The 17,520-nt window shown below is 55.9% G+C and overlaps 1 protein-coding gene across 2 annotated transcripts in view; it reads right to left on the reverse strand.

The window, feature by feature from the left end:
* Nucleotides 1–1,190: 1,190 nt before the first annotated feature.
* PTP4A3 (protein tyrosine phosphatase 4A3) overlaps nt 1,191–17,520 on the reverse strand; it is a 36,847-nt gene continuing 20,517 nt past the window's right edge. For both annotated transcript variants that reach the window (XM_066990785.1, XM_066990786.1), the window contains exons 2-6: nt 8,147–8,921; nt 6,655–6,747; nt 3,415–3,545; nt 2,758–2,832; nt 1,191–2,256 (exon numbers count right to left, since the gene is read on the reverse strand). In XM_066990785.1, the coding sequence (XP_066846886.1) occupies nt 2,139–2,256; nt 2,758–2,832; nt 3,415–3,545; nt 6,655–6,747; nt 8,147–8,251 (522 nt within the window). In that variant the 5' untranslated portion in view covers nt 8,252–8,921 and the 3' untranslated portion in view covers nt 1,191–2,138. The remainder of the gene's footprint in view (nt 2,257–2,757; nt 2,833–3,414; nt 3,546–6,654; nt 6,748–8,146; nt 8,922–17,520) is intronic.

Consider the following 17,520-nt stretch of genomic DNA (forward strand, 5'->3'; position numbering starts at 1 on the left):
GCACCTATTTTAGCAGCAGGAATGATCGGGAAAATCAGCAGGAATGGGATGGTGACCTACCGAGAGGGATCAGGCCCTTTTATCTGCCCGCTTTATCACCCTTCGACCACCACCGCCTTCCCCGTGAGACGTGGGCACCGACAGCTTGGAAAGGGGTGGAGAAACCTAAGGGATTGTGGGCTGTCCCACCCCATGTTCTGTCCCATCCCAAGGGACCACTTTGCTTGGCCCCACGAATGTCCCCAGGAGGGGAGCTACGTGCCATGGGTTGGGGCTGGCTCTCAGCAGGAGAGCAGGAGCGGTGCTGGCAAGCGCTCCAAGGTCATCCTTGGTCATCCCCACGTCTGGTGGTGCAAAGCCATCCCCTATCCCTCTGCAGGTACCTGAGGTGTCTAACCAGCCTTCATCGCTGCTTATCCCAAGAGACGAACCCTCTGAAGCAATTATTTCTGGATTGTCTGCATTTCAGAAGGCCCACAAACTCTGGAGATCTTTGGAGATGCCCAACACAGGGCGCTGAAGGCATCTCCAGTTGGGTAGACCAAAACCACGAGATGCTGGATGACCAGCCCACCTCGCCCCAACATCTTTGGCTCTCTGCAGCCGAGGGGTGGGCAACTGCAAGCCCACAGAAGCCCTGGAGCATCCCTTGGGGCCACATGTATGCCCTGGTGACAGCGCTGAGGATGAGCCTGGGGGGCTGTGGGTCACCTCCCGAGCTCTGCAGGGCAGCGATGGGAGAAAGAAAGGCCAGAGGACGTGCGGAAGACAAACTTTTTTTTTTTTTTTCCTTTAATTAGCAAATTTCTTCTTACCCTCATCAAAAGAAAAAAACCACCCCCGTGCCCCCTATGTGCCCACCGCTCCCACTGCTGCAAGCGTTCAAAGGCAGAAAGTTGAGAGATGTTTCACATCCCGGCTCGGGGGCAGCTCTGCACACACCCCATGGCACGCACCAAGGTTTTTTGGGGTGCCAAGCGCACACGGTGCAGATACCTCGGGGGAGGAGGGGGGAAAGGCAGGTGCAAAATTTGGTGACGCACTCTTGCCAGGAGCACACCAAATCCCCCAGGAAAGCTGCAGCCCGGCCCTTCGGCCAGCAAACGCAGTGCTGGAGGATGTGGATGTGCCCCGAGATGCACTTTGTGTTCCCAGGGCATCACGGGCAGAATTTGGGTTTGCTCTGCAGCTTGGGGATGCAATGGGAAAGATGCTGAGCACACGCTCGGTGCTGCAGCATCGCTGCGAGCTCAGCTGGGGGGATGTGGGGAGAGAGAAACCACCACCCTCTACTTTGAGTTTGGAAGCTATAAATAAGAGCACCCTGCACTTGGAGGGACCCAGCGCTGACCCTGCGTCCCCAAAATCTGGGTGCCTCAAAGCCCTGCCACGATCCCCAAATTTCCTGGTGTCCCTGCCTTCGCTGCAGCCCTGTGGGACCCGGAAGAGCAGCGAACCCCCCGCAAGCCCCACAGGGAGTTGGTGATGGAGAAGGGGGCAGGAGAAAGGGAATGGTGCTGGGGGGACTTCTCTCAGCCTTTCTCGATGGCCACAGGGCCAGCACCATGCTACGAGCCCCCTTCTTCCCTCCCTGCCATCACCACCTTTATCCCTGCTGCTGCAGCCCTTATTTTTAGGGAAGAGGTGGTAAAGGGTTTTTTTTTGGGGTTGCCCCAGCCCTCCTGCTTCCCATCCCTCCTTGGCTGGCACAGCCCGGCCTGCATCCCCCCAAAACCAAGTGCCCCCGTGCCCATCCATCCCTCCTCATGCCGGGACTTGCTCTCAGTGCAACAAGAGGGGAAGGGGAGGAGGAAGAGGAGGAGGAAGGCGACAAAGAACCAGCACCACGGGAACTCATTGCCTGGTAGCGCCGAGAGTCAAAGGGCAGCACCGCCTTCCCTCCTCGGGGCTGGGGCTGGACCGAGCATCCTTTTTTGGGGGGGATTCCGCAAGGTGAGCGTGCTCTGGGTGCCGGCACACATCGGGGGGTGCTCCATGTCCCCCAAAACCCCGACCCCTATTAGCGGGGTCCGCGAGCGGGGCAGTGCGTGGGGTGCGCGGGGCTGGGAGGAGAGAGGGGGATGCGTGCGAGTGCCCGGGTGTTTGTGTGCACGGGTTTTGGCAAGAGGTCGTTGAGGTTACATGATGCAGCATTTGTTCTTGTGGTTATGAGGGTCCTTAAATCGGAGTCTCTGCTTTGGTCGGTATTTTTCCAAGTACGTCAGCTGCTTGCTGTTGATGGCTCCTCTGCGCTTCCTGCGGGGAACGAGAAGAGAGGGGTTGGTGCGGGGCGAGACCCTTCCAAACCCACCCACTGTGGGGCAAAAATCCCCTGCCTGGAGCCGTAATTTGGGATTTTGGAGGATGAGGTGCACCCTGCAGGGATGTCGATGGGGACAAACCCCAGCAGTGGCACCGGGGCCCATCAGTGCAAGCTCCTTGCAAGTGCCCTGGGCTGCTCTGTGAGGGCATTGAGGCTGATTTGTTTGGAGTCACCCTAAAATCCTGCGCTGCAGGACAACATGCTGGCACAGCCTCCTGTAACAGAAACCTCCGAAAAGCTGAGCTGCACCAGATCTTTCTATTCCCTTGGAGCAGGTCTGCTTTCTCCCTCCTTGGAGACCTTCAAAAGCCACCAGGACATGTTCCTGGGCACCCTGATTGAGCAGGGGCTGGACCAGATGGCCCCAGAGGTCCCTTCCCACCCCAACCAGCCTGGGGTTTACGTGCTGAAACGCCGCTCGCTGGGGCACTTACTGTCGGATGAACTGGATGGCGTCTTCGTACTTCATCCCGCTCTCGATCAAGGCCAGCGCGACGAGGACAGGAGCGCTGAAAGGCAACGGCAGGACGGTCACCTCCCTGCCACACAGCCCAAATCCAGGAGCTCATGTCCTGTCCTGGAGTGGTGACACCGTGGGGACCATGGGGCTGTAACAGTGGTTTTGTGGGCAGTCGCCAGCACCGGATTTTAATTTGTGAATTAAAATGTACAGCTGCAAGCGCTGCCCCAAAGAGTGGCTGATCCTGGAGGTCAAACCCACAGGATGGAGCTGGCAGCTTTTTGCTGCTCTTTTCACGAGCGGAAGGATTTCGGAAGCAAATCTTTGTACAAGCAGATACAAATGTACATGCAAAACACAGCCCCGACCTGCAGCAGGGGCTCCTGGTCTCAGTGGAAGGACTGCAAGAAGATTACAAAAGCAAAATCACTGCTGAATACCCGCAGCACAGCACTGAGCATCCCCGGTACCCCTGGTACCCAAAATTAGGAGGCAAGAAGAGCAAGGAGGAGCTCAGGCAGCAGCACATCACTGCCTATATTCCCACCATCTCCGCTGCTGCAAAATCCCTGCTAAAAAGGGGACAGGACTGGGGAAGCAGGGAGGTTTTTCGTGCTGGGCTCTGACTTACCGCCCCAAGCCGGCCACGCAGTGCACGGCCACGCAGCAGCCGGGGTCTTCGCAGAACTTGGTCTTGAGCAAGTTGAGCCAGTCTTCCACGATCTTGCTGGGAGGAGGCGCTCCGTCATCGAACGGCCAGTCCTGCGGGAACGGGCGAAGAGAAAACCACCGTCAGATCCCCGCGGGGAAAGCCAGAGGGGATTGCTTTTATCCTGGGGAGATGCTGTGTGCTGGGAGTTGAGCTCAGGGTGCAGCTAGCTGGGGATAGGAGTGGGTTTGGGGTTTTGCAGCACTGCTTGGGCTCAGGGTTTGTGGGTGGATGGTGTTAGGCTCAGGGTTTTCCATTTAGGAAGAGGCTCATCCTTCAGAAGCACCTATATGGCCTCCAGCGTGGTCCTGTCCCCACGTCCGCCTGCCTCCAGAGCCCATTGCCTGCCTCCTCCAAGCTCATTTGGGGTTTCACTCAAACACATTTGCATTTGGCAGCCGCCATCCGGATGGCTGCGCCGAGCTGGGGGCAGCTGCAAGCCCCATCCTTCCCCTCACCAGCACACCCAGTGCCAGGAGCACAAAGCCGCTTCGCAGGGAATTTAACAAAGGTGATCGGGAGACAGCCGACATCTCCCACTTCCAAAATTCAGCCTGATGTAGGAAGGCGAGGAAAAAGCAAATACACAGCCTGGGAAGGATGCTCAGGACATCTGGGAGGCTGCTGCTTTGGGGACCCCCTCCGCAGCTCTAGCAGAAGCTGAAGGGCTCTGTCCTTCCAGAAGGAGACCCTTCGAACGGGTCCATTTAAATAGCATCCTTACAGAAAGGCTATTAAGGAAAAAAAAAAAAAGGATAATTGATTTTCCAAAAGGCTGCTGGGGGCAAGAGCCAAATGGCAAGCTTTGCTCTCTCTCTCGCTGCCACATCGTGTTCCTGGCCATCAGAAAGGGTCCTCGAGCTGCACAGACTCCACATCAGGCCTTGGTGATGTAGCAGGTAAAATGGGCGCTGCATTAAGCATCCCCCACCCAGGCTCTGCTACTGGGGGGAAAAAGCATCCTCCTCCTTGCCTTCGAATGCTGCAGAGTTTTGGGAAAGGGATGGTCTCTCCCTATGGGCACTGGCAGCCACTTGGGGTTGCACATCGCTCCCAGAATGGGGACATTTCTATCCCAAAATGTTTTTTCTTGGCAGGAGGAAAGCGGGTTGTGAGGCAGGGATGGGCAGGAGAGCTACACTTGAATGGAATGAAGAGAAATTTGAGCAGTGGGAAGCACGGGGCCAGAATCATCGTGGCTTGATGATATCTATAGATATAACCTATATCTATAGATATCTCTCTATGTAAGATATATCTGTCATGTCCTATAGGATATCGCAGATCTAAGATGTAGATACCATTCTATATAGGACATATCTTACAGAGAGAGACAGCGATATCCCGCATATAGGATGCATATGTAGGGCACAGTCTCTCCTGTCTTACAGATCAAATTCTGCCTTTTACCCCATTTGTGGCTGGAGTCCTCCAGGCTGAGGTTCTGTACCTAGGAAATAGGTATCTCTCTCTGTAAGATATAGGTATATATAGGATATAGGTATATATAGGATACATATCTCACTACATCTAGAATGTATCTTATACAAAGGATGCATTTGTATCTACCTATACATGTATCTTACATATAGGATTTATATCTATATATATAGGATGTCTTATATCTAGGCTTATATCTAGGATATATATATACTGATATCCAGGATATCCCTTATATCTAGGAAATATCTGATATCTAGAATATCCTTATATCTAGAATATATCTATACTGATATCTAGGATATCCTTTATATCTAGGGTATATCTATATTGATATTTAGGATGTCCCTTATATTTAGGGTGTAACTATATTGATATTTAGGATGTCCCTTATACCAGACCCTTCCCAACAGGGAGAAAACCCTCGTGTTTCAGCTGGAGAAAGGCTGGAGCCCACCAAAAACCACACGCCTGCTCTGCGAAGGGCAGGATGGGGTTGCCCCACATCCCCCCAAAAGCTCCTTTGCTGTTTTTCTCCCATTCCTCACTGCCCCACGAGGCTGGGAAGCGGCTCCCAGCTCACCTGGCACTGACGGTGCCAAATCCCCGGCACGGCAATCCCGCCTGACATCACCTCCAATTATTTATCAGCGAGATACAGCCTGGGAGCTGCCAGCTCAGCATCCTTGCCTTTCTTCTCCTCGCTGCTCGCTCCCCTCGATTCCCCAGGAAAAAAAAAAACAAAAAAGCAAAAAAGCCTCCCGATTCCTGATCCCACTTTGATAAGGTAACGCCGAGGGTGACGGGAACGACGTGCACCTTCCACGTGGGCTCGGTGGCTCCCGTGGCTGCTTCCAAGCCCCAGCGCCGGGCAGCGCAGGCAGCTGCGGGCTCGGCTGCATGAGTCACAGTTTCGGCTGCGTGGGCACTGCTTTCTTTTTTTAAAGCACCAGCCCAATTTCAGCCCGACGCCGGCAAGCGGGGAGCTCGCCCGCCTCTGCCCGAGGCCCAAGTTGGGCTTCGAACCCTGCCTTCGAGCTCCGGGGCAAGCACGATCTCTGCCGAAGGAGGGATGCTGAGCAGACCCAGGGGTTTGGTGCTCAGCTTTGGAAATTATTCTCATCTCTCTCCTCCTGGGCATCATGGCAAAGCAAACGCCTGGATTGCTGCGGGCTGGTTTCAAAGCAAGCTGAGTTTCTCCTGTTTGGAGCTTTTCCCCTCCGCCGACCAAGGAAAGCCTGTGATTTTTCATTTATTTTGAAAAGAATTTCCCCCCGCTTGTTCAAACGCTCCCCGTGCCGGCTGCGGGGGGAGCTTTGCTGCAGAAATCCCGTTCGAGCTCAGTGGGAAGCCTCAGTTGCGTGGCAGGGAGCCTGCAGCTCAGACAACACAACAAAACCTCCAAAGGCTTCTGCAGTCCCTTGGAAAGGCAGCAATGGCCCCAAACCCACAGACCTCTCCCTTGCCACCCCCTATATCCATCCCAAACACAGCCCAGATACTTCCAGCTTTCCCAGCAAGGAGCTTGTTCATTTTTAAGCCCCCCTTCGTGCACGGACACGAAGCAGAGATGCTGAGTATAAAGCATCGCTGTCTGGTGCTACCCTACGGGACCGGGGGGGACCCCGAGCTCCTGCGTGTCCCCCCGTGGAGCCTCATTGCTTTTTGCACCCGTGGGACGTGGGGGACACGGATGGAGGTGCCCCTCCAGCGCCCACCTACCATGACGGTGATGCCGTCCTTCTCCAGGGGGGTCTTGTCGTAGGTCACTTCGCACACTCGCACAACCGTGGTGGCACCGTACTTCTTCAGATCCTGGGGAGGAAAGGAGACGAGGGGTCTTACGATGGGCAGAGCTGGAAAAATCCCGCTGGGTTGCACCCTGGTTATCCCCAACGTGGCCGAGCCCTGTGATGACCACACGGACCCACAAATCCCCTAAAACTGCATCATGCCCACTTCTCTGGATGCTCGAGCAGAAATTCCCATGGCCTGATTGGCCTGGGAAGGAAACATTAAAACAAATCCCAAGGAAACCTTAAAGCCCAGGGCACCAAACCCCTTGTGTGGGCATGGGGCTGGATTTTTTATCCCGAGTGCCAATGGAGCCATTTAATTTCAAAGCCATGAAGGTATTTGGAAACACACTGAATTCCCCATGTAAGCACCCAAGACAAAGACCAGGACCACAAAATAGGAGGACTAAAAGACCAGGACTAAAATAGCACCTGAGGTCCCAGCACCAAGACCAAAACCCACAGCATGGGACATGATGCAGAGCTGCAACGGATGCCCCAAAGAAAAATCCCCGAAAAAGGGACAAATCCAACAAAAGCGGTGTTATCGGTGTTCAGCAAGGTTTAAACTCCCCTTGCAGAAGCGCCTGGAGATGGATGAGGGCTTGGCGCATCCCTCTGAACGCACTCAGCATCTTGCCCGGGGCTTCTTTGGGACTGACGAAGGCATTTTGCTGCCGTAACCCGCGAGTTAATTACTCGAACGCGCAGCGGGCACGCCGGGACTTGGTCTCCTTCCAGCCGGGCTTAGCACCCGTGGCGCGGCTTGCCCCTGGATTACGTGCCGGCGTATCAGCCCCGGCTGGGCGCCGCCTGAGATCATCCCGGTGCCTGCTCGTGGCGGGCCGGGGGCTCGGATGATCCCGCTGATCCCTTCCCAGCACGCGGCTGCCAAACCGCGGCGAATCCCCGCGCGCTCAGCCAAAAATCGCAGCGGCTGGAAGGAAGGGGAATTTTGCCACCAGCACGGGGCGGCTGTGCCGGGTTTCTCCCTCGTGTTCACATGTGTCCCTGGTGCTCACGTGTTTTTTTGGGTATGGGGGAGTTTCCTGCTCTCTCGGAGGCACTGGGATATTTGGGGTGGGAAATCCTTTATCGAGGTGCCAGGGAGGTGGCGTGCGTTTGCGCATCTCGCTGCAAAGCTCCCGAGGTAACGTTTTGCTGGAGCTGGCCGGGGATGCAATGGGGTTGGCAAAGCTCTGACAAACCCCATACTCGGGGTCCTCCAAAATATCCCGCCCTAAAAAGCTGGTGATGACAAGGACCTCATCCGGGATGCCATGGGGGCTGGGGGGTACCAATAGGATTGTGTCGGTGTCCTACGGATGAGCTACCCCACGATCCATCCCCATTGCATCCCAATGAGCCGACTGCAGCTTTAACCCCCAAAAGTGCAACGGGACCACGATCCTTCTTACCTCCAGGAAGGTGCTGAGTGTGGCGTTGGTGGGGTTGTGGGTGATGAGGAACCTCATGTTTTTGTAGCAGACCTCCACCGGCGCAGGGCGGTTCATCCGGGCCATGGTGGGATGGGAGGACGGTGACGCAGAGGTGATGCTGATGGCCGCAGGGGGAAAAAAACCCAAGAAAAGCGTGGCGTGGAGGGGAAAACAAAACCCAACACCCCTCTGCGCTTAAAAAAAAAAAAAAAACAACAAAAAAACACCAAAAACAGGATCGAGAACTCAATGTACAAACGTTGTGCAAATAATCCGAGCTCCTGGGAGCGCGCCGGCTTCCTCGACACACCGCAAGCCCCCCCGGGGTGAAAGCCAAACGGTAGTAATAATATTAACGATAATAATAATAATAATAATTACAAAAAAAAAAATAATAAGAATCCCTTTGCTGTAGTGTCGGCGTCCTCGGCGTGTGCAATGGCGAGCGGCTGTCGCCTCCGGTGCCGCCCTCTAGAAAGGCCTCTGCGTATGGGGATGGTGGTGGCACGGCGGTGGCCCCGTCACGTTACCCCATCGGGGTATGTGGAGTACTTGGGGGCGGCAAGGGGGGCCGGGAGCCTACGGGGCGGCGGCGGCGGCAGCCGGCAGCGGTGCCTGGTTCGGGCAATCCATGCACGGGAGCCTTGAATGGTTAAATCCGAAGGTCGGGACGCCGGGCGAGGCGAGGCGGCCGGGGGCTGCAGTGCTCAGAGCTGCTTCTCGGCACCTCCATAAATCCCGGCGGAGAGCGAGGCTGTTAAGGGGAGGGAAAGTACAACGCGGAGGTCAGGGCAGCCCCGTGAGTCAAACCAAAGGAACCCCCGGCACCGCTCTCCGTGTCTCCAAAAGATTCAGGGTGGATGGGATGGGGATGTGGAGATAAAACCCTATTTGCATCAAGTGGATGGAGCTCACAGCCCTAATGGCTTGCGCCAGAACCTGCGTCCCCATTGAGCATCCCCAGCCTCAGCCTGCTCCGACGATCGGGGTCACGGGTGCAAGGAGGAGGATGAGGAGGCTCCGAGGTGGTGAAGGGCGAGGGGTCCTGGCGTTCCTGCCCCGCGGGTGCGGGCTGTGCCGGCCGGCACGTGCTCGCCCCAATCCCTCCGCAGCCGCCCGCCTTTTTACGCAACTCGGCGGCGTTTTCGTAACCGCCCTGGCAGCACCCCCGTGGGGGCGGCGTGTCGGGGCAGCACCCCGATTTCTCACCCATCCCGTCCCTCCGGACCTTACCCGAGCGTCCCGGCAACGTCGGCACAGCGCACAACGCGCCCAGCCTGCCCCTAAGCAGCCACACGCTCCCGGTGCGACTCGAGCGGCTAATGTCAACCAAATGCACCCCTAATGCTCTTAGGCCGACTAAGCCGCCTGCAAATGAGCTTTTTTTTTGGGGGGGGAGGGGGTTGGCGGAGGAGGGGGCGGTAGGCGGGTGGTTTTGCTGTGTCCGGGGTTGGATGCTCCTTCGCTCGCCCCGCTGCCGGCACACCGCTACCCACGGGGTACCCCGGCAGCACGGGGACACCTCTTTGCCTCCGTGATGGTGATGGGGAGGAGAAAGCCACGGGGTTTGGCCAGGAGCCAGGTCCTTCCCAGCCACAGCACCCTTCCTCAGGGTGCAAGAGCACCCAAAGGTGGGCACGATCAGCAAAATTCAGCATTAAATGTCGCCCTGGCCACCCCAGCCTCCTCTCCCCGAGGTTAAACCAGGGGGAGCAAAACCCAACACGACGACCACCACGCAAACAGCCAAGAGAGGACGGACCTGGAGGAAGATGAGGACGCTGCAAGCCCCGTGCCGGGCTGAGAGAAACCTGTTTTTTCCCCAGATCGTCACCTACCGGACTCTTGTTTTGAAGCCCGTCCCGTCCCTGGGTCAGCGGCTGCTTAGCGCCGCGTGGCCGGAGCCTCAAAATAGAACATAAGCACATAAGTAACCGGAGCCGGGCAAGCACGCGCCCCCTCGCCTCACCTCTCATCTCCCGGAAAGTTTCCCCTGCATCGTTTCACCCCAAAAAGGCTCCGAGGCAAAGAGACAAAGCGGGTCCCGGAGGTGGCTGAGCACCAGCATCGCCGCCGGGCTCCTCGGCACCCAGGCATCATTTCCAGGCATCCCACCCGCTTGTTTTCCAAGTGGTTTGAATGAAAAAAAAATAAATGGGAAAAGAAAATAAAAAAGCCGTGAAGCGGGTGATGTGGCAAGGGGAAGCTTTCCGACTGAAACGTGCCCGAGTTGGCTGTGCAAATCGCGGATTTTCCCGCTGCCGGTGCACTAATTGTTAATTATTTGCAGCACGTGCCAGCCCTGGCACTGCCCCGGCGTGCAGCACAGAGCCGGGATGGGTTTATGGAAAGGAGTTTAAAGGGGGCCAGGCACCAAAATTGAAGGGGATTTCGGCACAGATCCCCTCTGCAGACCCTGGTCCCACCAAACCCAGTTTTTCTGGGTGAGGGATGAAGCAGGAAGGACACGAGGATGGGAGCGGTGGCATCCACACCACACCGGTGTTTTTTTGATGAAGAAAAATAATTAATCACCTGTCCTGCGGGGATGCTCTGCAAAACTCAAACCTAGCCTGGATTATGGGGTGATACCGGCTGCAGTGATGGGTGCAGGGCAGCTGCTGCTCCCTGCAAAGCTTCGTTAAAAATGGGCTTCGTACTGGGGCTGTGGGGGTGAGTGGGATGTCCCAGGGGGGATTTTGCAGCCCTCACTGGGAAAATCCCATTTTGGCGCTGCAAGTTCGGCTGAAGGATGGGAGTGGGGTGAGAGCTGCATTTGGGGTCTGATTCGAGCAGCCTCTCAGCATTTTATTTTTATTTTTTTTGATATCCCGCTTCACAGACTGGTCGTGGTTGGAAGGGATTGAGTGCAGCTCTGCACTGCACGTCGGGAGCCATAGTCCGGTCTTCGCTTCGTGCTCCATAGGTGCCCTGCATATTATAGGGTATTTTTTTACTGCCTTGGGTGTACTTGCTGCCAGCAATGGAGACTCACTGGGAACCGATTGTGTTTGAGAAAAACGAGCACTCGTTTCCCACAAGGTCTCATTTCCAGGGGAAGCATTTCAAGTATTTTGGCAACTGCACGTCCCAGCAATTCAGCCCAAAGCCCATAAATTCCTAATGGATTTTCAATCGCAAATCATCCCCGGCCATACAGGCTGCGGCGTTGATTACCATATTAAGTACGGCAGAACAATGCGGACAAGGGGATTTCAGCTCATATTAATAACCTGCCAAGTGAATAAATACCCTTCAGACTCGAGAGCTCCAGGGGAGCAGGAGGAAGCACAAGCAGTAAATCAGCCCTGGATGAGGATGCGCGGTGGCGCGGTGCTGGTCCTCCAGGCTCAAGCTCATCGGGGTGAAGCCCAGCGAAGGAAGGGGCGAGCACTGGGGACTCGCCACGTGGTCCCAAATGTCCTCACCTCGCAGCTCAGCTTGGCTGACATGACAGCAGAGTTTCATTTGCCCCAATCTGTGCTGAAAACTTCATCTCTGCATGCATACACGGACTTCAGCTTGCTTGGATGGACAAAGTCCTGTCCCCGAAATTGTCTGCGTGCATTTTGGAGCTGCTGTGTTACCACGACATGCTGCCAGGTTGGGGGTCCCACGGGGATGGGATGCCCATGGACGGATCCTGGTGCACAGCAGGGTGCAGGGAAGAGGATGGTGCTGTCGTTTGTGTCTGAGAAACCCAGAAAAGGGTGACCTGCAGAACTCAGACCCAAAAGAGAGCCCCGATTTGGGGATGGCACAAACGTGGAGCAAGTCACCCAACAAGGCCATGAGCTGGAAATCTCCAGCTCCTATTTGCCATGGGGATGCCCCTTCTAGAGATTCAAGCATACAAGAGGTTTTGTAGACAAGAGTCCCATGAGGATACAGGGTAAACGCACTCTGGCATGGTGAGGAAGCAATCACAGAACAACCTAGGTTGGAAAAGACCTTCAAGATCATCAAGTCCAACCACCAACCCACCGAGTCCCACCACTAAACCATGTCCCTTAGTGCCACGTCCACATGTCTCTTGAACATCTCCAGGGATGGGAACTCCACCACTTCCCTGGGCACCCTTCCCCAAGCTGCCTTGGGGTTGTTATGACCCAAGTGGATGGGGATGCTGCTCCAGGACACAGGAACCACCAAGCCACCACCCCAAGCACACATCCTGGAGTGGAAAGGAGCACCAGGCTCCCTTCCTAATTATTTATTTGCAGCCTGGTGGCTCCGTGGTGCACACCTCGGCCTCATCCCGGCCATCTGGGGAAGAACCCTGCAATGGCAGGGATGGGGCTGCTTGTCCTCCCCGTACCTCGACGCAAAATAAAGGGCAGGTCTTCCTCGATGCAGCTAATGGAAGGCTTGGTCGACGAGCAGAAGGCAGGCTGCAGGAACAGACGGTGTTTGGTGTGACGGGGGTTAGCGGGATGCAGCTGCTAAAGTCAGGTTTTCCTAAACACAGCAACTCCCTAAGCAAAGGAAAAGGAAGCTCCACAGAGCCAAATTGTTGCTCCACGTGGGTTTTTCACTTGGAACAAAGGGCCTTACTCACCCAGACAATGCGCATCTTACCCGTAGATAAATATAGCCATCCCCGAGCGCACTCATCTCATGTTCAACGTTCACCTTCAGAAAAAAACGAGCGAAACACCCATCTCTGTTACATCTGCTCGGCGGGTTTCAGCCCATGCAGCAGGATACCACCAACCTCTTCTTCCCCTTACGACCGAGTCCTTCTGCTCCCAAGCGCAGCTCCACCGAGAGCATCTCCATCCCGACAACCCCAAAAGTGAACGCAAGTTTCTGAGCGGTCCCAGTCATTCCCACGTAGCGGTTTTGCACAAACCCACCCCTTATCTTGGGGCTGCCGACACCACCACTGTGCCCCAGGACCTGGAGGAGACGCGGGGCCATCGCAGGGGCCGGCTGGAGGAAAGCGACCGCGCTGAGATTTCCTCCAGCCGCATCCGCGCGGAAGGAAACGGGAACTGGACAGGAAAGGTCCGGGAGGAGAGAGACAAAAACAAGAAACCCCGCAGGAGCCCGGCGGCTGGGGGCAGAGCTGCAGGCGGCCACCAGCACGTCCTGCTCCAGGTGCTGAGCTGCAAAACGAGGACGAGGAGTTCCTGCATCTCCCTCCGCTCCCTTTTAGCAGGTGGTAAGACACCAGCTCCCACCTACACTCGCAGAAAAGAACCGCGTGGCCCCTTATCTTGTAGCCTCGGTTGGGTTGAAGGAGTTTTTGGTGGTATTTAGGAAAGAGGCCGGGATGCTGGCACGACGTCAGAGCGGAGATTCGCAAGCAGGAGGCACTTGGGAGGCAGGGAAAAGAGGGAGGACTGGGGAAGATCAGATAGCTCGGCAGACAGACAGACAGACAGACAGATAACAGCACGGTCCTCCCAGCGTTGTGCAAGCAGGGAACGCACCTGAGGCCGGGGTAACACAATCGACTCCTTTTTATCTTTTATTTGCACTTTTATTCTTTGAAGAGGCACCTACAGCCCCGGAGGTAACACGAGATGCTGCAGACATCCCTTTGGCACCCCTTTAGCTGCTGTTTCGGGTTTCACCCCCCCTACAACCCTCCCCGAGCAACCTAAATACTGGGTGTGCAGAGATGGCTTTCTTTTAGCCCAACTCCCGCTTGCACTCTAAGAGGTTCGGCCAGTGGGAGACGCTCATGAAAAATGCAAAGAAGGCACCAAAAATTCAGCATTTGGGGGAAAACGATCCGTCCCCCTCCCCATGGGTAACTCACGGGCAATGTGATCCTGGTTTTATGATCCGGGAGATCCCCTCCACCGCCTTCCCCCACCGGCTTGCGGCGCCGACGTCAGAGGCTTTTCCTGGCTTGGATGTGAAGGGAAAGGAGGAAAAAAATCCAAAAAAAAAAAAAAAAAAAAAGAAGAAGTAGGGGGGGGCGAGGCCAACTCTGCAGGGAATGGTAATTGCACGCTGGAAGCTGGCTGCCTCCCAGATATGCAGGGAGGGTTTTTGGGGAGGGTTTGGCTGTTTGGGGATTGCCAGTCCCTATGCTCCGGCACCCGATGCACAGGGAACTCCAAATACTGGGTGCTGTGTCCGCTCACACCCCTCAGGGATTTCTTTTGGTGAGAGAAATTGGGAGAAAAAAAAAAAGAGGATTCTTCCTCTGTTGGGACATTTCCAGGCTTGCTCGAGAGCATCCACGGCAAGATAAAACCCGAAGGATCATCCTCGCCCCGAGGAACAACCGACCCTGGCGCTGGCAGGGCCCCTTGGCCACCACCACCACGTGCCCCTACCACCCCGAATATCCATCGTGGCCGAACGTCTGCCCCTCTGCTCTTGCGGTTTTGAGCAAATCTAATATTCGTGGCAGGTGCCTGAAGGGCAAATGGGAAGCGCCAGGAGCGCTGGCAGCAGCTCGTGGGGATGGGAAGGACAGGAAGGGCTGTTGAGACCTTCCCATCAAAGCCTGGCTCAAACTTGCGCCAGGAAAGCTATTTTTGGGGAAAAAATAGCATTATTTTCTGCATTTTTTCCCCCCGTCCGCCCCCAAATCGCTGGTTGAGCCCCCGTCTCCAACCGGACCCCGACTTCGCTCTCCGATTTGCGCGGCCCCGCTCGGTGGTGGGGTCCCGGTGCGTAGGTGTCGGAGGGCACCCACACCTCTTGCTCCTGCCACCTCTGCAAGCCCTGACCAAAGGGCAGAGGCAGCCCTCTCTGCGTCACCGGCGTGTCTTGCACAACCCCGCCGCCGACCGCCGGACGCTTGTTGACGAAGAAGGGGGCTCCAGGGGACTCAACCTGCCCAACGGGGGCGGATTTCGACCCGCGGGGGGTGTTGCAAGCACACGCTGTCCCGCAACGTGCCGGGGATGGCAAAGCGTGGGATAGGAGGAAACATGTTTGGGCTGCTTTGCGATAAGCCCTATGGAAAGATCTTCTCTGGTGGCAGCGAGCCAGCATCGATCAGAGAAGCCGAGCCCCGAAGACAGGCAGCTCCTCTGAGTTAATGGCAGCAGGCTGAGAGGGATTTCGCAGGTCCTTGCTCCCACTTTTAGGTTTCCTCCACCACCCACAGCACGTGGGTTGGCAAAAGTGGGTTTGCGAACGCCTCCGAGGCGCCGGTTTCTGATGCACGGGGACAAAACCTCGCAGGGCTTTGGTCTGACCCGCCGCTGCTCTTGCGCAAACGCCCAGCGCCGAGAGACGCCGTGCTGGTGTCCCCCACCCGCCGGAGCTGGCTGAGCAAATAAAGGTGGTTTTCTCTTAAATAAAAGATCAAAGGGAACGAAATGCTGGAAGTCACAGCCGCCCCTGACATCCCGTCAGTCAGGTAGATGGGGGGCCAGACTGGGAGGAGGAGGAGGAGGCAGGACCAAGCATTGCTTTGGAAGAAGTAGCCCGAGCCAGCAAGTAGATGGTTCTCCGGAAAGGAGATGTTTTGCATAGCAAAACCACTGCAAACACCGGGAGACTTTAAGCACTGATTTCTCTGGCAACCAACCTCCCAGATCCCAGAATCCCAGAATTCAGATCAGCAACCAGCCACGTGCACTGGGGTCACCCAGCGTGGAAGGCCTCCAGGAGCAGCATCCGACTTCATCGGTGGCTTTATAAAAGCCAGCAAACAACCTGGCGTCTCGGAAAGAGAAATCACAACCGTGTGCGTGAGCAAAAAGCCTGCTCTGAGTGGGAGAGGCCCGAAATGCTGCGGGATGCTGCTGCTCACTCATCTTCCCGGCTTGGTAGAGAAAGCAAGGGGGGTGTTGTGCAGCACTGTGCAGCTGGCTGCAGTGCACCGTGCCCAGGTGATTTTGGAGAGCACTGCAGAAGGCTGACGTCTTCCAGGGATGGCAAGAAGGGAAGAAAAGAGGAGATTAAAGCTTTACGGTCAGGAAAACCTTTGCTTACGGTAACAAAGCAGACACTGCTGAATGTGAACACCGCAACAACTCGGGATGCCACGTCCAGTGGGAATGGTGCAGCAATGAGCAAACCCAGCAGCAAGACATTGCTACCCCAAAGCACGTTTTTCCGTGTTCCTGGGACAACGTGGAGGTGGAACACTCCTCACCCGGAGCTTTTCAGGCTTGGAGGAGCCCCCGGCTGGCAGCGCATGCTGCTGCTCCCTGAAATGCCGAGAGGCTTGCAGGAGAGCACCTGATTTCTCGACAAAAAATCCCCAAGAACTGCTTACTCACGAGCACGCTTTGGCTTCGAATTTCTTTCATCGGGGCTATTTTGCATAAAACCGGTGCTGCCTTTAGGGAAATGCAAATTCCCTGCAGAACGGGAAGCGTTTGGACGTGCTGGCTGCTGAGCTGCGCCGGGCAGGGACGCAACGCTTTTTTATCACCTGAAAATTAAATCAAGGCTGAGATACGAAAGCCTCCCCGCCCTGCTCAGCAGGAAATCTTCCCCAGCTCCTAGGGCCGGAGCCGGCAGGGACGGGACAGACAGGACGCGGCGTTTCATCTGCGCTCTGCACGTCCTCCCCGGCCCCAGGGGGACGTTTTGATGGCCTGGAGACACGCAAGCTGCTCTGCTCCCCGTGGTTTCAGGGACATCTTGACACCCTGGCGTGGGTGGCATTTCCTGACCACCCTTGCTGCGCTGGAGCAGGCTCTAAGCAGGCCAAAAGCAATCGAGCTTCCCCGGCTTGGATAAATAAAGCTGCAAGCCTCAATTCATCAGTTCTGATGATGAAGCCAGCAGCCAGCTGCCGAAGATATTAAATATTTATTTTCAGGCTCACCTCCATGCATTTTGGCAGAAAACCTGCTGCTGGCTGGGCATCCCCATCACCCCTTTCTGCTTAGGGAAACAGAGGTCTTTAGGAGCGGGTTAAATAATTGGCTTGAGATTGGGGCATGGGGACACACGAGATGGATTCAGGCTGGGGGACACGCAGCTGTTCCCAACCCACCCCATAACGGGTGCTCTCCGGGGAGGTTTTCTCTCCATTTCTTTTTTTCTGCTGCTTCCTAAAGAGCCCGGCTACAGCAAACAGAAAATATAACACCAGGGAAAATCTGCGGAGACCACGCAGACGTACCCAATGCTTAGCGCTGGATCAGTTCCTCCCTTACAAAATCAGCCGTACGGAGAGGCAGCTAAAGGAGGGCATACCTATTAATACACCTGGCTGAAACCCATAGAATTTTAACTATCTAAGCAGAAAAAAAATGCATTACAGCGCCCTACAGGAGCTGTGCACAGAGTGCTCGCAGCAGCCAGCACAAAGGACGCCTCGCTAACTTTGCAAATCTGTCCCGCAGCTTTGGCCCCGCACGCGAGAGCTAAGAGCAAAACCGGCCAGGGGATGGGCAGCCCCGAGCATCGAGAAGTTCCTGGTG

The sequence above is a fragment of the Anser cygnoides genome, chromosome 2, assembly GCF_040182565.1.
Source record: "Anser cygnoides isolate HZ-2024a breed goose chromosome 2, Taihu_goose_T2T_genome, whole genome shotgun sequence".
NCBI lineage: Eukaryota > Metazoa > Chordata > Aves > Anseriformes > Anatidae > Anser > Anser cygnoides.